Genomic DNA, 23,123 nt, shown 5'->3' with positions numbered 1-23,123 from the left:
CCCCCTTCTTAAAGAGGGGGACCATTAGGGCATCCTTCCAATCCTGCGGAACCCATCCAGTGGTCCAGACTGTTGTTATGATGTCATGTAGGGCAGTCTGTGCACAAACGCCACCCTCCCTCAGCATTTCGCTTGGGAGATCATCTCTGCCCAGTGCTTTTCCTGGTCTCAGACTTGGGATCGCCTTCAGTACTTCCTCAACGGATGGCACCTCAGCCAGCCACTCACAGGAGGTGACTTCCTCCAATATTTGAGGCACCGCAGCCTCAGCAGGGTCATCCCCACTTTGTCCCACGATGTTTTCCATGTGGAGGGATTTCCCCTCCCCCAGGACCTCACAGAAATGCTCAGCAAATCTGCAAACCTGTTCCTGGGGGCAGGAGATTGGATCACCGTTTATTCCCCTAATGATGGTAATAGGTGTGGGCGTGTGGCGCTGCAGGTTACTTTCTGGATGGAATGAACACACGTACACACAAACACACGTACATACACACGTACACACACACACACGTACACACAAACACACGTACATACACACGTACACACACACATGTACACACAAACACAAACACGTACACACACATGTACACACAAACACGTACACACACATGTACACACAAACACACACACGTACACACAGACACACGTACACACAAACGTACACACACACATGTACACACAAACACACACGTACACACAGACACACACACGAGGGCGTGGTGTTATCGACGCACGTGGTCCCTGTAAAATAAACCCCTCGGAACCCGGAACGAAATCGAGGCGCGTGGCGGCGAGTTTCCACTCAGTGGGGGTGGCAAACGCTCCGCAACTTCCGGCGGGGGCCTCCCGCGAGGGTTATTTATTTATTTACTATTTACCTCGCCGCCCGCGGCCGCGTTCAGTGGCCGCTCGCTGCTGCTGCTGCTGCTGCAGGTAACGAGCCGGCGACTCTCTCCTCCCTCTCGTCTCTCTCTGTCTCTCGTCTCCTCTCTGCCTCGTCTCCAAGAGGCGAGAGACACGTGGACGTGTTTGTGGCGCTGGTGGGAATGGTAGAGCGAGCCGCCCCCCCCGTCCTGCTCGCGCATCGCGGGCATTGTCGTCAACTTGAGGCCGCTGGCCTCGGGCGCGTCGTCGTCGTTGTTGTTGTTGTCGTTGTTGTTTTGTTGTTGTTGTTGTGTCCCACCCCCCCCCCCCCCCCCCCGTGTTTATCGGCGCACGCTTCGTGCTGTCGGTGTCACCGCGGGGTGGGCGCGGCCCAGGCTGGCCTCGGGGTCGACGCCGTCGAATGGCGATTCGCGGGCGCCGTGTTTAGTGAGCTCCCCCCCTCCCTCTCCTGCACAACATTGTCGTGTGTGTGTAGGTGAGTGTGTCGTGTGTAGGCGAGTGTGTTGTGTTGTGAGTGTGTTGTGTGTGTGTGTGTAGGTGAGTGTGTGTTGTGTGTGTGTGTAGGTGAGTGTGTGTTGTGTGTGTGTGTAGGTGAGTGTGTAGGTGTGTGTAGTTGTGTGTGTAGGTGAGTGTTTGTGTGTGTGTAGGTGAGTGTGGCGTGTGTCAGCGAGTGTGTCGTGTGTGTGTGTAGGCGAGTGTGTCGTGTGTGTAGGCGAGTGTGTCGTGTGTGTGTAGGCGAGTGTGTCGTGTGTGTGTGTAGGCGAGTGTGTTGTGTGTGTGTAGGTGAGTGTGTTGTGTGTGTGTAGGTGAGTGTGTTGTGTGAGTGTGTTGTGTGTGTGTAGGTGAGTGTGTTGTGTGAGTGTGTGTGTTGTGTGAGTGTGTTGTGTGTGTGTGTGTAGGTGAGTGTGTTGTGTGTGTGTGTGTAGGTGAGTGTGTTGTGTGTGTGTGTAGGTGAGTGTGTTGTGTGTGTGTGTAGGTGAGTGTGTTGTGTGTGTGTGTAGGTGAGTGTGTTGTGTGTGTGTGTAGGTGAGTGTGTTGTGTGTGTGTGTGTAGGTGAGTGTGTTGTGTGTGTGTGTGTAGGTGAGTGTGTTGTGTGTGTGTGTGTAGGTGAGTGTGTTGTGTGTGTGTGTGTAGGTGAGTGTGTTGTGTGTGTGTGTGTAGGTGAGTGTGTTGTGTGTGTGTGTGTAGGTGAGTGTGTTGTGTGTGTGTGTGTAGGTGAGTGTGTTGTGTGTGTGTGTGTAGGTGAGTGTGTGTTGTGTGTGTGTGTGTAGGTGAGTGTGTGTTGTGTGTGTGTGTGTAGGTGAGTGTGTGTTGTGTGTGTGTGTGTAGGTGAGTGTGTGTTGTGTGTGTGTGTGTAGGTGAGTGTGTGTTGTGTGTGTGTGTGTAGGTGAGTGTGTGTTGTGTGTGTGTGTGTAGGTGAGTGTGTGTTGTGTGTAGGTGAGTGTGTGTTGTGTGTGTGAGTGTGTGTGAGTGTGTGTGTGTGTGTAGGTGAGTGTGTGTGTGTGTGTAGGTGAATGTGTTGTGTGTTTAACACCACGTAGGCTTTCGCGAGCAATATCCATAGTTACAGGTTGTTTGGGTAGATCGCGTAACTATAAACGTGTCGTTAAACCCGCCACCACCCGACACAGCCAACTAGTAAGGATTATCACGTAAACAGAACGTGCCAATTCGTCACTAGTACAGCACATCGGTTGTGTGTTGGAGAGCAAAGCCACAACATTCACAACCTGAGTACGAACGTTTCGCCAGTAATTACAACCGGCATCGTCAGGCTGACAGCAGCCAGATTGTGTTGTGTGTTACTGTACGGTGTTGTGGGGAGCGGTAGTGTCGTGGTTAGCGCCACGCTGCGCTACGAACCCGGCGAGCCGAGTTCGATTCCCGCTCACGGCCACCAACACCAGTGACGATTATCTGAACCGGTCCTGGGCCTCCCCTAGGTCGACTCAGCCTCAAACGAGTAACTGGTGTGGTGTGAACATCGCCACTAGGGAGACAAAGGCGGCCGGGCGTGGTGCTGGCCATCCACCCCGTCGTGTGCCATGCCGGCCTTCATAGGTGCTCGCTAACAGCACTTGCCCCAACAGTCTGTTAAGGCTACGCGGGAGGTCTTTGTCTTTGGTGTCGTGGGGAGTGGTGGCGCAGCGGTTAGCGCTGCACCTCGACGTCTCGACACGGCGGATGCCCCCGAGTTGCGTTCAACCTCGCGACCAAACAACCCCATCGTATGATGAGTATACCCCGTGTGTGTTAAACGTCAACAACGCCGGGGAGACAAAGGCGGGCGGGTGTTGCGTTGGTCACCCATTCCCCTCGTGTGCTTAGTCGTCTTCATAGCGGCACTTGAATAGTGCGTTCAAGGCGAGAGGGGGGTTCTTTGTCTTATCTTTGTCTTGTGTGTGTTGTATCCCTGATAGAGAGGGTGGATATCTTTGTCTTGTGTGTGTGTTGTATCCCTGATAGAGAGGGTGGATAAACGGGCGCGGCATAGAGACGAGAGCTGGCTGATCCGTGTTGCGAGTGATTGTGTGGGGGGGATAGGGGAAGTGAATGCGAGTTTCACGGGCTGGATGTGGCACGCGAGGCTTTGGGAGCCTATTCACGATGACTGGTACCAGTGGTGTCAAGGTCGACCTCGGTGGAAACAACTCGTGGGCAGTGCCAGGCTAGGTGCACTTTGAGGATACTGTTGGCCTTAATAGAGGCTCGCTGACAGCCTCACTTAACTTACGGTGGGTGGTGCGCGAAATTGTGAATCTTTGTCTCGGCAGTCCAGGCAGGCGGGGGGGGGGGGTCCTGTGACCTCCTGCCAGCGAACCTTTGACCCTTCACGTGGCCTTAGACGTGCACCTATCCTGGCACACTCGCTGCGGTAACGTCGCCGTCGCTTAGTGGTGAATGGCGGCTGGTTTATCTTCATGCGGTATTCTCGGCATGTCATGCCATAGAAAACAGCTGCTGTTCCATATCATTCCACTTTGGTTTTGTGAGTTAAGTCAACCCCGCGCCGTTGGGGGTAATGAGGCTTCACATATGAGCTGTCATTCGTTAATCTTTTCAACACGCCGGCAGGTGCGCTAAAGTAGTGAACTATTTGTTTTTGTCAACGTGACACATGTTTTACTGATTGACCGTGTCGGGTGGTGGAGGGTTGCGACACTATTTATAAATAACGCGATCTAACCCAAAAACCTTTATTATGAATTCGTTAATCTTGTCTGGTTTAACGTTTATTTGTTGCAATCCAGCCCTGTCATTCCACAAAGCACGGCTGCGCGTAATTCCCTGTTAACCTTTTAACGCGTGCATTCATGTTGTACCTTCTGGTATAGTGTTGGCTTTTCATGTCAGTGTGAGGGGTTTAAGAAATGTAGCTACCATTCCATTTCCTGATCCACCCCTACCGGACTTCTATAATACAGATTCAGATTCCCTTCATTATAGAATCTGAATCTTTATTAGGGGCGGAGTTAGAAACTTAGAACAACAAAACAAAACACAAATGAACGATACGAGCGCAAAGGATATGAAGGGTGAGCAAATTACGGAATAAATAAATAAATATACCTAAACTCGACTACGTTTATTTTACCAGGTAAAGCTCACTGAGCTATGAGTGTTTTTTTTCAGTCGACGGGCATTCCTTAGCTTCAAGTTTATTATCGTTTACAAGTTTAATGTTTATTTTGTTTAAACAGCTGAGAACACGGAAGAGACGAGGGCAGTCTCATTTACATGACTCAGGTCACCAAAATGTGATTTTGTTTTAGTTTGTTCCATATGCGTTCATGTAAGGATATGTATGCGTCTGTGTGTATTAGTGCTCGCAAACAACACTTGCCCAAACAGTCTGTCAAGGCGATGTGGGGGATCTTTGTCGATGTACTTGTCCTGTATGTATCTGTATACATGCGTGTTTGACATGCATGTGGGGAGCGGTAGTGTCACGTTTAGAGCGCTTTGCTACGAACCTGGCGACCCGGGTTTGATTCCCGCTCACGGCCAACACCGGTGATGATTATTTAAACCGGTCCTGGGCCGCCCCTAGGTCGACTCGGCCTCAAATGAGTACCTGGTGCGATGTGTAAATATCGCCACAGACAAAGGCGGCTGGCCGTGGTGTTAGCCACTCAACCCTCCCGTGACGTGCCGGCCTTCATAGGTGCTCGCTAACAGCACTTGCCCCAACATTCTCTTAAGGCTATACGGGGGATATTAATCTTTGTTTGACACATGGCCCTGTTCCGTGACCTTGATCAAGTCTTCACTTCTCCAGGTAACATCGAAGGGCACCTAGGCTGGCAGCAACGCTGTGGTTCAGTCGGTGCCACTTAGTCGCGAATGGCACCTGTTAACATGTGTCTCTTGACGTCCCTTATTTAACCACGTGTTGAAGGAGAAACTCCACGTATGCTGCTGTTGTTCAGAAACAGCTGTGAATCACACAGCTCGTAGTTTACTAACAAGGAATACAACCATCTTATTAAAGAGCACACGTAATACTACAATGTTCACTTCCCCTTGAATACATTCGACAACTAAAATCACAAATCCATTACTCTTTTTTTCGTAATCTCCATTGACTTGTACACAATGCACATGGCGACCGTGCACATGCATTCAGCGCAACGTGTGTGCTTAAGGTCCAATACCAGTCACTGTCCATATTGTATTCCGGGCACATCCCCTCTTAAACGTCCGTGTTTATAACAAATTGAGCCTTAAGTATAGGCTGTTGCATGCACACAGTGGGCCAATAATTGTCCCCGCTGCACGGGCAACGTGGTCGCTTGCCATGAGTGCCGTGCTCGTTTATTCCGCACGCGGTGATTAGTACAGTGCTGTAATCGGAGGGAGCGCTGCCTTTATGTGACCCCTAGAGTTGCTCTGGGTGGTGTGTGAATGCCCTTTCCAGTGCATTCTGCGCAATCTTCGAGTATATTTGAATTCAAAGGACCGTGATTGTGAGCATTGTCTGTCCGTGTACAATCAGATGTTCGTGGGCAGCAGCTGGCCTTGGCATCAATTGTAGCTCTGATATGTGTAATATGGTAACAAAGAGACTGCTTTTTGCCGTTTACAAGGCACGGGAGAGGCGATGTCAACTGTGATACAGTCTATTTAATCAATTAAAATGCACTTATTCCTGCTGGTCAATCGTAACACGGTCAGCGATATCGTATTCCTACTATCGTCAGTTCCACCCAGTGCTCCAGCCAGAGCGATGTTTATTCACTGTCTTCCCCCGTCGACCGCTGTCTCCCATCAGCCATGGAGGACAGGACAGAGCGCCGTCCGTCCGACGCGCGGCAGAGCCAAGACTCGCAGCTTCACATCAAGTCGGAGGCTTGGTCGACCGTCCCTGTCAAGTCTGAGGAAGGTGAGGGTGGGGTGGCTGCGTTGCTCACGGCTCGGAGCTTTGGGGTCCCATTGAATGCGGGTTTTGGCTACCCATGAATAAACCGTGTTCTCAAGTGTCGCCAGTTTATGGTGTCAACACTGTCACAAATGACTGCACAAGAACAAAACGTCGCATTGGCACTTAGTTCGTCACTTAATTTCGGCAAAATTTCAGTTGTTTTTTATTTAAAACGTTGGTTTTTATTGTAACAGGTTCTCCCTGTGTCGGTGAATATGGGAATCAAAGTGCCCACTGTGGACTGTTCTCTAATACACGGTTTGCTACTGCTCCTTGCGAGTTCAAAATACTCGTGACGTGACGGCCTTAGCACAAATGGAATAAAAATGTAATAAGATTAAGACAGAATGTCAAACATGTGTGGCTGTGACGGTTAAACTGAGAGTGGTGCAGCTGTGCAAATTGCATTACCATTAGAATGGGCACGTGGGGCTGGGCATCTGAGAAGTCGTTGAATGACCACGCCGGCTGCGAGTAGGCAGGCGTTGACCCCCGATGGCGTGTTCTCCTACCTACCGTGTTCTCCTACCTCCCCGGACAGTCAGGGAGCCGTGCCTGCCTGGAAACCCGTCGGCAGTGCTCTGTGAGCAAGACGGGCAGGGCCTGGACGTCGACTGGCTGAAGGTGGAAATCGCGTGCGACGGAACGTACAACCAGAGCGACGCTGCGGGTGAGCCATACCCCTCCCTGGCTGGCACGGAGCATCTGTTCCCGTAAGATGAATTGTTGCCCAGTGTCGGCGCTCGAAATTAGATTCATAGCTCGGTGATTTACCAAAAAAATGTTAGATTAACATTCGCGAGCAAACCAACAAGCTGACGGGCCAGTGCGTGAAGGGGACTTTCGTTTTGTTTGGGGAATTAACTGCACACAAAGAAATGTGCGGCAAAGAAACCGCACGCACGCGTGTGATAGGTGTGCACGCTTATCACCCGCGCCGGCGTGTTGCAGCACACGCACTGCTGCGAAGCGTGACGTTGCTCTGTTCAATAAATATTTGTTTTGAAAGTTTTTTGTTACCAATCTTTCCGGAAGGCTGTGTAAATCTGTGCATTGTCATTGCTAAGCTGCATAGCTGGTTTTGTAGCCACAAGGGGTCTTGTAATTATCAGTAAAAGGGTTGTGCTTACACAAAATGTACAAGCGTCATATTTCATGTGCGTAGCCAGAAGTAGCTCCGCAAAAAAACGTGGGTTATTTAATGCCGTTCGGTTTACCCGGGTTATGTGAAGCATAAGCTGAAATGAATGGTGACGGGCGTGTTGAGTGACGATTGTATGGGGACATGGGCAAGGGTATAGAAGCCTGCTTTGTTTCATGGTGCGTGTGTGCGCGCCTGTGTGCGTGTAAGGAGCGGTTAGTGTAGCGATTAGCGTGCTGCGCTACGAACCCGATGACCCTAATTCGATTCCCGCTCATGGCCAACACCATTGACGGTTATCTGAACTGGTCCTGGGCCTCCCCTAGGCCGACTCGGCCTCAAATGAGTACCTGGTGCGGTGTGTAAACTTCGCCACTCAAGAGACAAAGGCGGCCGGGCGTGTTGCTGGCCACACACCCCCTCGCGTGCCATGCCGGCCTTCAAAGGTGCTACTCGCAAACAGCGCCTGCCCCAGCAGTCTATTAAGGCTATACAGGGGACCTTTGTCTTTGTGCGCGTGTGTGGCGCAGACCCTGGCGGAGCGGCCAGCCCTGCGTGCGGCGACCAGCAGCAGCAGCTCTGGTACCAGGGCCCCGACGTGCTGGACTCGGGCGAGGTGTCCCAGGACGAGGTGGGTACGGTGCGCAGCGCCCTCGCCCGCCTGCGTCCACACGGCACCGGAGACCCGCGCGGTCCGCGGAGAGGTTAGCTGTGCAAGTCCAGAGCAAGGCGCAGCATGCAAAACAAAGCGCCGCTTATTCTGTAGAGCGGCGTTTCTCAAACGTGAGGACCCCGCGGACCACCCAGCCTCCCGCCACTGGTGCATTCACTTATCGCTCTAAATAGTAGTCGTACGAAACTGTTCATATTACCGGAATGAAAACAAATTTTCGCAGCTCTAAGGTTTATTTTTAGCGGGGGCATTTACATCTTAGGGTTAGGGGTAGTTTGCCTAACTTAGTTTAAAAAATTTAATTTAAACATTGTCATTATTTCCGGATCAAGCTGCATTTGCATCGCAGCCACCGGGAAGCACCTGGAGGACCGTCGTGGACCACCGGTGGTCTATGACCGCGCTCCTGAGAGCCACTCTGTAGACTAAGACGCGTGCCGCCCTGCGGGACCCGGGTTGTGCGGCGTGAGTTGGGCGCCACGGCGACGAGATGTTAACAACCTCGCCTGGTATACAGGAGGCTGTGGGTTCGATCCCGACCCTGACGCTTGCTGTATATTTGGAGTTTGCATGTTCTCCCTGTGGTCGTGTGCTATAAATTTCCACGTGATAAGCCACTTCGTTGACCTATTTGTGGCCAGGTCGCTTCTAAAAAAGAGCTATATGGGCCTTACCTGGTAAAATAAAAATTGTTTATAGTTTAAAACCATGGTCCTCAAAGGTTGGTTCCTTCCCCCCCAGTCCCATCAAAACCACAGGGGCCTCATTACACCCCCCCCCCAGCCTCCTTGGCCCCCACCCCTTTAGGGTTATTTAGGCCACAACACAAGGAGAGAGACCACATGTCCACGCCTCTAGTGAACACGATGTTCCGAAGGTATTTGTTCTGCCTTGTGTATGTGCGTTTCGTCACCGTTGCATGATGCTGACATTCCTCGCGCACGTTTGAAATTTCCCCCGGCAGGGTGCCCAGGCCGCAGCCTACAGCTGCCGATTGAACGACCCACGGGGTTGAGAGGCGTTGATTTAAATCTTCATTCATGAGTAATTAGCCAAGTTGCGGTCATGCACGTCGACATGGGTTTGCTCACATTATGTAATTTAATTGACGTTAAAACACATAGGAACTAAGTTGTGAATTGAAAATGTCGCTTATCGCCTAACGCTTAATGTATGTGGGGCATGCGGAGAGACACATAATCTAGGTATGCAGCTAGATTTTGAAGTTCATTGTTTCGACATGGGACCTTTTTGCCAATATAAAAGTTTGAAAAAAGTAGGAACAGGTTTTACCTTTTCTGACAGTAAAAGAAGAGCTGTTAAGATGTTCAAACACTGTTCGTCTTTTGGCGTTCTCTGGTCTGACATTGGTGAGACGAGGCCAATCAGTTTCGAAGAAAATACCATATATTATCAGAGCATGTTTGTTTTCATGTTCACCACAAGTACATGTGGTTAATGCAGACGTGATTCCTTGCTAAACGTTTCTATTTGGTGTTTGAACATCTTCACACCTTCTGCTTTCTTGCTAGAAAGGGTAAAACCTATTCTCATTTTTTCATACTTCGATGTTTCCGTAAGTCTTGCGAAACTTTGATAGATACCAGGCGCTCAGGATGGCAAGCGAGTATTTACGGATGTCGCTTCATGTTTGGGTGGCGCAGTGGTGAGAATCGTTCCTCACAGCAGCAAGGGGCCTGGGTTCGATTCCTGACTCGGCACCTTTCTGCGTGGAGTTTGTGTGTTCTCTCCCCCCGTTCTGTGCATCGGTTTGCTACAGGGTCTCCGGTTTTAATGTAACTGGTATTGCCTAAACATCCACATGCTGAAAAATGACCTACAAATTACTCATTTGGAATTATACATCACAATATTCTCCCCCCTCCTGCAAGTATCTTGGGACTTTCTTGGATAGACAATTGTAAAATAAAAATATCTTATTTTTTTCAGGGCCAAGCCACTGGAGGCGCAGACAAGTAAGTTATCCCATTTTTATAGTTTTAATGCATTGCACCCATATCTTGGAAAAATAGCATTGAACACAATTTATCTTGTGTTTCGTTGTCCTTCCCCCGCACCTCCAATTAGCACGGTTGGCTTCGTACGGTGTGAAAGAAGTTCAACATACGTACATAAATTTAGATTAAACTGTAAGTCTATCTGTTTCCAGATTCCTGTCTGTGATTCCAAAGCTTCAAGACATCTCAAAGTGAGAAACTCACTGCGTCTAACACCTGCACTCGTACGCAGATGCCTACAGTGAACATCTGGTGCGTTTACTTAGCCAACAACGTCAGCGACGTTCATAGAAACTGTAACCACACGGTAATAGCGATATCATGAGTAGGCCATTGTGTGCCGACGCCATGGTACAAATTTGCCAAATTATACAAATGCCCCACAATTACTCAATTGGGATTATGGATTGAAATCATCGCCCATTACTGGCAGACTATTGCCCACTTAGAGGCCAGGTGCCGAGTCACCTTGGGACAGCTGCCACTGAGGGTGCCCTTTCAAATGAGTTGTGACGTTAAACGCTACGAGATGCCCCTGTGTAAAGGATGGCACCGTATCAAAAACAAATCATTACCGGCGATTGACCGCCGGTGAGCGAGTGACTGGAGTGAATCGGTGAGCGGTGAATCGTCTATCAACCCTAACCGCTTCAGGTTTGCATTCTACTGAGTAAACTTTTGTAGAGCTAAGAGTGGGCGCCACAGTTGCAAGATGTTGACTAACAAGACATTTTCACATGATAAGCCACTTAGTTGAGCTATCATTTGTGGCCAGGTCGCTTCTGAAAAAAGCTACATAGCTCAGTGGGCCTTACCTGGTAAAATTAACATAGTTTCTAGTTTAGTTTTGAGTGGGGGTTGTCGTTGTGTGCGTGTGATTCTCAGGGTGCTTGACCGGTTTCCCAAGTACAACCGCATCCTCGTGTACTACTACCTGTGCAAGGGCATGCGCACGCAGGAGAAGGCCAACCCGCTAATCGCCGAGGCCGCAATGAGCGCCTGGGGTCACCTACCGGCACGTCTACGTGAGTGCCTGCGCCGCTACACACCACACGACATGCGCAGACGAGATGTCGAGATGGCCGTTACGTCGCAGGAGTGCGTGGGGGTGGTGGCGTTGGTTTCTTGGCGAGGTCTTCAACCCGCAGTGTGATAATCTTCGCTGATAATGATGTTTCCGAGTCGCACGAGATGACCGAGCACAACCACTAGCCACAGTCTCAACCTCGTCACGACTCCCAGTCTCCACCTCGTCATGAGCCACAATCATCACGACTCCCAGTCTCCACCTCGTCACCAGCCCCCGTCTCCACCTCGGCTTAAAAAACAAGACCCAACAGCTGTACGTGCGTTAATTGCAACGGCTCCCCGTGCCCTGACGCGGCACCTCCTTTCCTTCCCCACCCCGACCGCCCTTGCCCCACTGCAACTCAGAACTTCATCGGGAACTTCCGGCGCGCCAGGGGGGAGTCGAAGCAGCGACCCCCGCGAGTGTGGGATGGCGATGAGGACCTGCTGGCCAGCCTGGACCTCAGCCTCAACTCGGCACAGCCGGGGCCTCCGCCAGCCCCGTCGGCTTCCAACGCCGCCTGCAAGCCCGGTGCTCCACTCGCTCGTCTGCTTTAAAGCGGCTCTGTGACACATTTTTGGTTTTGGCCATGCGGACGACGAGGCGGTGGCAATGACGGAGCTCTGCGCGTCGCATCGCAGGAGGCATCGTCGCGTCCGCTTGTCGAGTTGGGAGCGCGCACGTGAAAGGAAGGCGTGAACCAAGACCTGAGTGTATCTTGTAGATGCGTAACTAGCCAGGCCTCGGTGTGCCTCGGGATGTTAAGATTTCATTGATGAGAGAAAGACAAAAGCTGAAATTAATTTTAGACGTGCCGTTATAGATTATTGTGCCGTCACTCCCACGCACGTGAATACATCAATAGTAACCGATTAGGTGACTCGGCGGTCAAGCGAACGGCTCGCAATTGGAAAAGTCGCGAGTTCAAATCCCATTTTGGGAGGGTTAACCCAGCCCATCATTACTCCGGGGTCGGTACAAATTGCTCTTTGGGCACAAAATGCACTCTTGAGTTAGGGCACTTGCACGCGTAATTGTGCACTTTACAGCAACTTTTGAAGTGTTTTTTTCTCGTTCATCACGCTTGAATTCCGCGTGTCGGGCAGCCTGGGTGACACAACCCGGGGACACGCCTACGACGCAAGACGCGTCGGGGCTGCGGGTCTCCTCCCGCCGTAAGTTGAATCTCCCGTTGTTGCCGCCGCGGGTCAGGTGCGGCGGACGAGGGCCGGGAGGGGGCGCCGGAGGGCAACGCGGCCGCCCAGGCGCCGTGCCCGCCGCCCGATGAGAGGCGCGGCGGGGGGGAGGAGCCCGCGGGCGAGGAGCCGCGCGAGATCTTCCAGCACGTCAAGAACCTGCAGCGCTTCCCCAAGTACAACCGCGTCCTCGTCTACTACTACCTGTACCGCGGCATGCGCACGCAGGAGAAGGGCAACGCGCTCATCGCCGAGGCGGCCGAGCGCGCCGGCATGTCCTACCAGCACGTTTACGTGAGCGGCACACACCGGCGGGGACGCGTGTCGGCGCTTTGCATTCATTATTTACACGCCTTCGTCTATTGAGCATTGCAATACAAGCGGGGGGTGCGTGCGGTGGTTGACCCCACCGGCCTCTGAATCGAGTGACCAGCATTTTCACTTCCCGGCCACGGTTAACATCGATTGCGAGTGATATCTGAACTGGTCCCGAGCCAGCCACCGTCACCAAGGCTGTTGCACTCACCAGCATGGTGACTTTTGGTCAAATAACCACTCGACAGAAAGGCGAGGTCACTCTTCTGCCACGGGTCATTCTCTGACACCTCGCGTGGCAGTGACCCAAGACGATGACTTCACAAGGCTGCCTCTCACGCCCACTTCTATGGGCCTCTCAATCCACGCCGGTGGCACCAGACCTTGTGTATGCCCTGCAAAAGGTGTTCGTCTCACTTGACTCAAACCTCAGGTTTTAATTCCCAGACATGGAGTGAGCCAAATTATATGGAAAAACCTAATTAAATACGATGGGTGTTTGTGAAGGCATCAACTCGGTATGCTACAGAACCTGCTTTAATCACAGGTGGCTGCTTGATCTTTGTACTCGGCATTTCAGTGGTGCCGGCTGAATACTCCGGCATGGTGCTCCCCTCTTGGGCCAACCGGGCTACCTCCTTCCCTATCTCTCTCCCGCTTGTTTTCGCAGAACTTCATCGGCAATTTCCGGCGGGTGCTGGGGCAGGCAAAGACGCGCGTGCGGAGGGAACCCAACTGGTATGAGACGGGTTTCCCCAGCGCTGGTGCCGGCACCGGCGCCACGATGGCCTCTTCATTCCAGTCGGTCCCCCCGAAACTGGCGCAGCCCGAGAACCAGGGTACAGCGATGTCTTCCGACCCACACTTGCCGCCACCCTTTCAGCCCCTTTGCCTCGTGGCCCGGTAGCGGCGGAGGGAAGGCCGCTCACGCCGCGTTGTTCGCAGGGTTGCCAAGCGGACACTGGCCCGACGGCGCCGGGAAGGCAGACGTTCACAACGACTCGAGCTTTGAGGCCCTGCACGGCTGGGGCGAGAGGGAGGAGCCTTCGGATGCGGAGGGTAAGCCAGCATTCGTTCAGAGGCCTTCATTGCAAAGTGGCGGCAACATTTTTTTTTGCATAATTGCCGCATTGTGGGTTGTTTCAGCAATTGTGATATTCGTGCTAAATGCATTTCTCGGACTGTTTTACGGAATGTAAGCAGTCGTTGACAAAATTGGAAAAAGGCTGCTCAGAAGAATGGGGCCTGCAAGGTCTTGTGTTTTCCACCCCAGTGCTTTGCAGTTGAACGTTTTTCATCTTAATTGGAGTGTTATTATTTGACAGCCGTTTTTTTTGTTTGCTGGGCTTTTGCCTCCAGCATGGGAGAGAAATTAATGCATTCGAAGCAGGGGGAAGCAAATGAGCACCGAATAAAACAGAAAAAGGTGAAAATGTTGAATGTTTTGACAAAACTGTGGGGTGCGGAGCGCAGCGAGCCGCACGGCGGAGTCGGAGAGCTCCCACGCGGAGTCGCCGCAGCAGGCCGACGTGGTGACAGCGGCCGGTTGCTCGCTGGCGGACGACAGCTGGCCGTGCCTCGGCGGGTACGCCGACGACAAGCTGCCAGAGCCCGACGGGGGCGTGCCGTGCATTGGGGACGAGCGCATGGACGATACCCCACCGTGCGAAACCGAGCCGCAGCCGCCGCCGCCGCCGCAGCTGCAGCAGCAACAGCCTCAGCAGCCACCACAGCCGCAGCAGCAGCAGCAGCAGTCGGGAATGGTGGCTTCCCCGTGCAAACGGCCCTGCTCACGACCGGCAGAGGAGACCTTCGCAACGGCAAGTCCCCACCGAGCGCCCATCGATGTTTTACCGCCTTTATATTTCTCGAGCCGGCGTTGGTAGGGGGTGTCTGCTTGTTATACACGCAGCACTTTGGAGAGGTAACACGGCAGCGTTACCTCGGCGATGGGCTAACGGGCCGTACTTCTCGTCGCTCGTGCTGCGTTAGCGCTCGACGCCAACGCTGGAAGCGATACAAACTAACGATGTGGCAGCTGTGGAGGATTGCAGTGCGTCTGCGCCGGTCGTCTGGAACGTGCCTTCCATCGCTCGTGTACAGATGGTGCTTTCACAAGTGGAGTTCAAATGAACGAATTAACCAGCGAGCGTGATAATAGCGCTATTTAAATGCAAATTATTATTAGTATGGTAAACGAGTAGTGAACCCATCTGTGCAGGCCTTAGTTGCTATTGTCTCCTGCCGCCACACAAAGCACTCGGCACGAGGCTTGGCAAGCTCTCCTGGATAAATAAATGGCAATATTTAAAAATACATATTTTTTACGCAACTGAGTGCACACAGCACTTTGTGTACGTTTCTTTTTCTTACACGTTTTGCACCGCTTAAATAACATAAGAAGTAATGCACGAAATGTGGTGTTGAATGCAATGGATGTCATGCTTTTGAAACATACATTGGGCATTATTTTGACACAAGTGTCTTTTGCATGTTATATCATACAGATGGTGGACATGGCAAGTCCTGAAAAGTGAGTGGACTATTTTTAGTACCAAAAGCACACTTTGTTGTCTCTTTCTGCATTGACCGTGCTAAACAATGCACACTATTATTAACTATTGATCCTTATCTAACCGATTGTGACGTAAATATATGGTTAATGAGTGTTTGAAACGATTGGTCATTTCAGCCAAGTTGGATGGTAAACTGTTGGGCAGGCGTGCTAACAGGCAATGTCTAACATTCCTTGTATGATGCAGTGTGCCAGCAACATTTTATTTCTTTAAATACATGTGGGTTTATTAAGTAAGATATGCTTTTATTATTATTGAAGGATTTATCTTTTAAGCAATAGCAGACTATTAGTGTAACTATTCAAATGCCCATTTAAATGCTGACCATTGGAAAAAATTTATATCACGTAATTCTCAGCAGTCTCCAACTCTTATCATCCACTCTCTCCGGAAGAAGGACTATTGCCTGAAACGTTGTCCATTATAATACATTTCCTTTTAAGGCCACAGCATTTTTTACGAATGTGTGGGGTTCTCTTGCGTGTGTATGCAGGTTCCTTGCTGATCTGCGCTCTAATAAAGAACTGGCCAAGTGAGTTTTCTGTTCCCCTCCACCCCCCCAATACTTTGATCGGTGCTTTGTACTGGGCTCATGTTGAGTCGGAATGAAAAAAAATAACTGGCAAGGTAATGGCTGGGCCTGTCTGGCACAGCTTTTGTTTCACCCACGTGTCTGCATCGGGCCCGAATGACTGCGATTGCCAAATTTGGAATCTCTCGTCCGCGAAAACGAATCTACGTTTCCACGTGGATATTAGTCTTGCCGCGATATGATGATACGACAATGTATATCGTACGATTATGAGGTTCACGGTATTGGAACGTAATGATGTCGTTGCTCATTCATTTTTTTTATTCTTGAAAATGTATGTAAAATAGACAAATTCATCTATTGAAGTTGTGAATAGAAAGCTGTATTACCCATTAAACATTCTTGTTTTTCTGCATCACGACTTAAGGGAAGCTTGGCCCTTAAACCCCCTGGCATTTTGGGGGCGCTTGGTTTCGTTGTTAAAGCTTCGTGGTCTTTTCGCGGTCGTGTGACTGCTTGTCTTCTCGTGCAGGAAGCTGCAGCGCTTCCCCAAGTACAACAGCGTCCTCGTCTACTACTACCTGTACCGCGGCATGCGCACGCAGGAGAAGGGCAACGCGCTCATCGCCGAGGCGGCAGAGCGCGCCGGCGTGCCCTACCAGCACGCCTACGTGAGTGGCACGCACGGTCGCCAGCGCCAGGGCTGGCCCCCGGCTAGACGACGGCATGCACCCGTGCGTACCCTCCCAAGAGCTGCCGATGGGTACCACCTGAGGTAGCGGCACACCCTCGGCAGTACCATGGATGTATATTTTCTCCGGCAAGTCGAGGATGATTGTCTTCCGTCAGGCTCGTTTCTGTGGCTACGAATATTTGCTGATGAGGCCGATCCGGCATCGACAGCCTCTGTAGTCACAGCTCGGGCGTCGCCTGTTAACCGAGCCGCGTCGTTGTCGTCGTCGCACGGTTTCCAAGTGCTGAGGTCCCTGCAGCAGACTCTTCCGTCTGGGAGCCAATTTGTTTGCACGACGAATGAGAGCAAACGATTGGATAGCCTCACTGTCATCGGCCATGCTGAGAAATTAGAACCGCTAAAGTTGTGCCACCTCAGGTGGAACCGACGAGTGAAATGTCCTTTCTCCCTCGCACATCGGTGCCATGTCGTTTGTATCGGTTCTTGCTTTTTTTCTGTCCTATTAATGCAGTTTCGGTTGCGTTATTAGCTCCAGTGTAACATTAGCCTACCGTTTGTGTATCGTTTGCGCAAGTCGTAAAATATCAAGTCTTACGAACGCAGTTTGATGTCATGAGAGAAAGAGTCGATTTTAATTGACGAATCTGCGTATCATTATGTGCCTGTTGACGAGACCAACCATGCACTTGCGTATTGAATAGAACTCTCTTGCGGGAACGTGCTAATCGGTGTTATGCGTGCTAATTGGTGTTATGCGTGCGTGGCCGCCTTGTTGTAGAACTTCATCGGCAACTTCAGACGAGCGCTGGGCGATGCCAAGACGCGTGGCGTGAGGGACAAGAGCCCTTTCCAGAAGATGAACTTTCACACGCCGCTCGCGGGTCAGGGCAAAGCCAAGATGGGCCCCCTCCCCTCGGCCAAAGGCAAGTACTGCGTGATGGCCCAAGCCCCTTGGTAATAGATTGAGAAAATGTAATTTCCTTCAGCTGATAATTCTGTTGCCTGCGATTCCAAGCACTTGGCACATGGAACAACCCATGTGTTACGCAGGGGTGGCATATACGCCCTGTAAAATTGATTGAGGTGGCTATATTTTAAATGAAGTGCCAATGCTCATTAATGTTGACGGTGTTGTACGAGGCCTTGCCATGCATGTTGATGCCATTGCTCGTCCTGTGTTTTCCAAAGGGAGTCTTGACTCGAGGGTATTGAAGAATGATCGAAGGAATGAACAATTGTAACTAATTATTCTTAAGTGCTAGAGTGAGCGGGGATTTCCCTCTTCAGAATTCCCAAACGACAACCACGTTCTGCGTTACAACATCGCCACGTTCTGCGTTACAACGTCGCCCTCGTTGTGCGTGCGTTACGGTTTACAGCAAAGCTGCTTCACGCCACCGCTGGTGCCCGCGAGCCTCCAGGTCTCACCGCGGTGGCTACGCCGCCGCCCCCCTGTGGCCGTGACGAGAGGGAGCCATGCCCTCCCGTGACCCCTGACAGCCCGTCCAGCACCATCCGCCGCAACCTCCTCCGCATCCAGCAGCTGGCGAGTCCCTCCCTCCCTCCCTCATCCGCCACCACCTGCTCCCTGTCGGTACAGTCTTTAGCCACCGACTCGGGCCTTGCTAAGCTTTTCAGGCCGAGCGTCTTCACCGTGCTGAGAATCCCAACCCTGTGTTGGCGAGGTTTCCGGTTGTCACTGTGACTTCCCGAGACACTCTCGCAGCCCCATCGGCAGGAGGTCGTCGCCCCAATATCGGGAACCTGTGCAGTTGGTGGGTTAACTTCTTTCGAGCCAGGTTTTTACAAGACTGGATTGGCATGTTCATGGCGGGAAACACTAAACGCTGAACTAGTTTGACGTTCACATTAAGGGAATTGTGTGTTACCGGTAGACCGATGCACGCACGCGCGCGTTGGCGCCATACATCCGAAGGGCACCGCCGTGCGAACCGAGCGTGGGTTTGTGGCCTCAGATGGAGGAGAACCAGCGTCTGGGCTGCGAGGGGCTGGGCCTGGCGGTGCGCTTCCCTCCCGAGGTGGCGGCGGCTGCCGGGCAGCAAGACGGCGCGGGGCCCCTGGTGTGGACGTTCGGCTCCAAAGAGGGCCTCCTCCTCATGGAGGACAACAGCATCCAGAGCTACGTCACCCTGCTGTGGAGGGCCAAGCGGTGTAAGCATCGTCGCTATCGCGTCACCAACAGCGACACGTCGCCCCCTTCGCTTTGCTTGTATTGCAAATTGCCCCATGTCACCGTTATCCCAGGTTGCGTGATGAATCTTTGTCAACTGTATTCGCTTGCTAAGTCTTTTTGATAGTGAGAAATAAAATAAAAATAACATAACGGTTGAGAGACTGTTTATAGTCGTTAAACAGTGGGTGTTGCACTTTGAAGGCAAGCGTTGGTGGATCACGTAGATTTGTACAACTCCAAAACGTGTGTTGGGGTGCTCAAGTGGCCAGGAGGGTACAGCAAATGAGTTCACAAACTCCAAACCTTTCGGTGTAATCCCTTGGTGCGAATGGGTGGTTTTCCACTGGGCATTCTGGTCTGCTTCCACTCCTTAAAAAAATGTCCAAACATCCCAAATCTAGCACCTTCTTCAAAGGTAGTCATTAGACACATTGGGGTTTTCTTGTTTTTGCGCATTAATTGTTATGTTTGTGGGCGTGCTTACCAACATTGTATGCGTATTGCCCACATTCCGTTTTCGTGATATTGCGTTAATCCTCCCACGTTGCTTTTGTCTTCCCTCTGCAGTGAGGGACGTCAATGAGAGACGAGCGCTGTCGGTAGGTGGAGACGGCACAAAGCTACACTGACGCATTACACATCGTGCAGCGTGCGGGCAGGCGGGCAGGCCGGTGTGGGCAACTGTTGCCGTAGCCCGTCCAGCAGCGCGCGATGGCGAAACGACTTGCCCTGAACTCGTGTCAAACCTGTCCTTGCCCCGCACCTCCCAATCGGCACGGTTGGCTACGTACTGTGCGAAAGAAGTTCTACATACATACCAACCTGACGCCCCCCAGCATGTCAACTGGTGACAGCTTCGCGCCTTCCCGCGATGTCTCCCGACAGGTGGCCAACGCCTCCGAGCACGGCCACTTGGGCGACAAAGACGAAGGCCGTGCCCTCGCGGAGACGAACGCGGAGACGCGCAACGGCCTCGACGCCGCCGCCACCGCGGGCCCAACCCGCGGCCGCTTCCCCGGCTTCCCGGAGCCTTGCAGGCACCACCACGTCCCTACTGCCGGAGCGGGCCTCTCTGACGGGGGGCGACCGCGGGCCGCCCGCGGCGGTGGCGCTGACGCCGGCCAGGGCTTTGCGCCGGCGGCGCCGGACTTTGGCCAGCCTCCGGCGGAATGCCCCTCTGCGGGCTTCCGCCATCAGCAGCAGCAGCAGCAGCCTAGGTACATCAACGCGTTCACCCAGACGTCCTCGGGCAGGCCCAACGGGCTGGAGCAGATGGCCAGGAGGGCCGAGTCGCCCGCGCAGTTTGCCATGGCGCGGTCGCCCGGTCTGCACTGGAACCCCCCGCTGGCGAGCCAGGCCCCCCCGCAGGCAACGCAGGACGTGCAATATGACATGTGGTGAAGGGCCCCCGCTCGGTGGCCCTCGGCGAGCGTGGCGTGTCTCTCGAGGCATTCGCCCGTTCAGGAGGAGGGCTGCGACCGCAGCGAAAGGAAACAGGATGGAACGGACCTTTCTGCACTCTTCGTTACTTCCACTGAGATGTCCGTAGAGACATTTCCCCCACGAGCGGAGGATTGGATCAAGTGTTTGAGATGATGGCTGTGCCGCCGTTGGACCAAATGTAGGAAAGTGCCTCTCGTGTATCTGTAGCGCCTTCACTGGCAGATCAGGAGTATGCATCGTTTCTCTGGTCTCTCTCGTAAATGCAAGCTCGTGTAGTTTAAGATTTCAAAATCAAGTCTTCTAAAACGGTGTAGTTTATGATTTTTTTTTGCCGAAAATGATCCAAATTGGCTACTAATCTGCAGTTTTCAGAAATAGAAGGTAAGGCATAATGTTACAACAAGCTGATTAAAATGGGATCTCAGGCCAAAAATAAACTCCTTGAAAAAAGTTTTTTTAAAACAACGGTTTTATTAACAACTTGGTTTAACTCACGGTCGAGAAGAAGGTCAATGGCGCCCGCTTTTTGTGCGAGCCGATTCCACAGTTTAGGGACCCCGCGGCGTTTTTGACCTCCACAAAAATATATAATTAATAAGCCGTCCATACAAAAAATTGTAATTGCTTGAAAAGAGGCAATTAAATGATGATTTGGACAACAGGAAGTAGACCTGTTGTCGATTACAAGATTTGACCACGACAAACACAAGTGAAGTTAAATAAAACCGTTGACTAACACATGATAATGTATTTGAGGTATTGTTATCCTTCACGCCAGGCGGTGCACAATGTCATTATTCATAAGTTAACACAAGTGTGGGGCGTCACGGTGGCTAGGAGACGTTAACTACCTTGCCTGGTATACAGGAGGTCGTGGGTTCTATCTAGACCCAGACGCCTGCTGCTGTATATTTTTTGATTTTGAATGTTCTCCCCGTGGTCGTGTGGATTTTTCTCCGGGTAGAGTAATTGGTTGCTATAAATTTCCATACGATAAGCCGCTTCGTTGAGCTGTCATTTGTGGCCAGGTCACTTCTGAAAAAGAGCTGTGTATCTCAGTGGGCCTTACCTTGTACAAAATAATAGTTTTTATAATATTCAAACAATATCATGAAAGTGCTCGCAGCAACGTCGCACTCGGCGCCCACACGCGCACAGGCAGCCCGTTCAAAACACAGGACTGCGCCTTGCACTTGGTCCTCCTGTCGAAGATTATGCAACGTGCATTTGTAACTAAAGTGCAGACTGGCAGCATCATTCACGCTGTAAATAAGACGGTCCACGCGAACGCTGTGTATTAACCTCTCACACACTACCCACCAACCTATAGCATTAGGCCTGTGGTGTTGCACTTTCTAGATTGCGTCGCCCTTTAGGGGCAAGTGATGTCGGAGCCCGTAAAGTACTCTTTGGTTTTTTTTCTGAGCGAGCGTTAATTTTTAACTGTACAAATTGGCAGAGGCAGTTAAACAAAACCGAACTTTGAATGGTTTGAAAATTGCATGCGTCAACTGTGAAACCGCCGACTACATTCATGTTACCACTTACACAGTGTCACGTGTCAAGCCAAATCAATTCTGATTAATTGGCCAATTAAGATACTGCTGTACCGTTGCGGAAGGGATTTGTTTTATGTTGAGACATATTCGCTTCTAATCATGCCACGGGCTAAATTATTTTATGCAAAATTATGAGAATGCATTTTATTTTCATGCATGTAGGGTAAGATTTGTTTTGTACAGACTGGCAGCACCTACAGTCATCACTGGTGTATATATGTGTGTGTTCTCGCTCCGCTGCTCCCTGCACCGATCAGAGAGGACAGAGCTCAACCTCTCTCTGCGCTTCTCCATGCACAGGCTGGTGTTCACCGGTTCCAACCTATTTTTTTTCAGCCGTTTACTAAACATTTCTTGCTAAGATTAATTATGGATAATGTGGGTATGGTGTGCCCCTGGCTGCCTGGGTGCAAATCATCACGTGCCCTGTGGCCCCCACGTGCCGGGCCTTAACACGTTAACTTTGCTAGGCCAGGGTGGCGTTCTGCTCTGCGGCCCCCGGGAGAGCTCGGTGGAGGCCAGTCAGATGATCGTGGGGAGGGGGATGTGGACCCCCCACGGGACCTGTTGCCCAAGCGCTTTCCGGGCGGCGTAGGTGGTCCTTTGCTCCGTCTGACGCTTCCGTGTAGGTGCCTGCACTTGTCCTCTGAGCTTGGTACACTAATTGTCTTGGGGCTGCGGTGGAGGTGGGTGGGCCCCCCAGAGAAGTGTTTCCCAGCCTGTGCTGCACCCAACTCAACATTTCGCAGAGGGCAAAAATAAATAAATCGAAAATCAAATGTAATAGCATGTAAATTAAGGTTTTATGTTATAAAATGTATTAAAATGGGTATTATTTATTTACGATGTTACATTAAATGTTGGGGTGGGGGGGTAAAAGCCCCCTGTTGTCCACCTATTGTCCACCCCTCCTGGGTGTGCATCTGGTCTACGTGGCCGGGTGGTTATTCAGGGAATGTACCTGTCAGTGATTAATGTGGGTGCTGCCAAGAGCCACGAAAAGCCACGTTTACGCAAGGACTGGATCTCACATGTTGTGGTGAAAACACGTCCACAAATGTCACTGATGAGGACCACCGCCTCATTCTCCCGAACACAGGTGGATGGAGTAACGCGCTGGGCAGGAGATACTGGTGTTCTACAGTTTTGGGTTAGCCGGCATGAGTGTGTAGCTATTAAGAGTGCGTTTGCTGTGAAATGCAGTAAAGTATTCACAATCTCACATGTAATTCACCCTCACAATGACGGGCCGCATGGTTAATCCGAGTGGTTTTTGTAGAAGCACTTTTTAGTTATTAAAACATTGCAATGACATAAACAAATGTACATCGGCTGTTTTTATTGAATTTGCATTGTGTATGTTTTTGTTGTGATCGGTGCATTATTTTGCAATGTGTATTTTT

General features: G+C 51.4%; 2 protein-coding genes across 2 annotated transcripts; both read left to right on the top strand.

Moving 5' to 3' along the window:
• Positions 1 to 846: 846 nt before the first annotated feature.
• Positions 847 to 12,598, top strand: LOC133340968 (uncharacterized). Its single transcript, XM_061549517.1, has 9 exons — positions 847 to 936; positions 6,161 to 6,271; positions 6,852 to 6,980; positions 7,982 to 8,082; positions 10,075 to 10,100; positions 10,295 to 10,333; positions 11,028 to 11,167; positions 11,577 to 11,742; positions 12,424 to 12,598. The coding sequence occupies exons 2-8, from the start codon at positions 6,163 to 6,165 to the stop codon at positions 11,648 to 11,650; spliced, it is 618 nt and encodes a 205-aa protein (XP_061405501.1). The 5' UTR covers positions 847 to 936; positions 6,161 to 6,162; the 3' UTR covers positions 11,651 to 11,742; positions 12,424 to 12,598.
• Positions 11,824 to 23,046, top strand: LOC133340741 (uncharacterized). Its single transcript, XM_061549131.1, has 13 exons — positions 11,824 to 11,893; positions 12,424 to 12,701; positions 13,393 to 13,561; positions 13,668 to 13,781; positions 14,196 to 14,542; positions 15,230 to 15,255; positions 15,792 to 15,830; positions 16,363 to 16,501; positions 17,303 to 17,447; positions 17,904 to 18,070; positions 18,501 to 18,696; positions 19,286 to 19,317; positions 19,604 to 23,046. Exons 1-13 carry the CDS (start codon positions 11,824 to 11,826, stop codon positions 20,117 to 20,119), a joined length of 2,238 nt encoding a protein of 745 aa, XP_061405115.1. The 3' UTR covers positions 20,120 to 23,046.
• Positions 23,047 to 23,123: the final 77 nt, after the last annotated feature.

The sequence above is a fragment of the Lethenteron reissneri genome, chromosome 10 (genome assembly GCF_015708825.2).
Source record: "Lethenteron reissneri isolate LAM-NWPU_2019-01 chromosome 10, ASM1570882v1, whole genome shotgun sequence".
Classification (NCBI taxonomy): domain Eukaryota; kingdom Metazoa; phylum Chordata; class Hyperoartia; order Petromyzontiformes; family Petromyzontidae; genus Lethenteron; species Lethenteron reissneri.
This window is presented reverse-complemented; position numbering and strand designations above follow the sequence as displayed.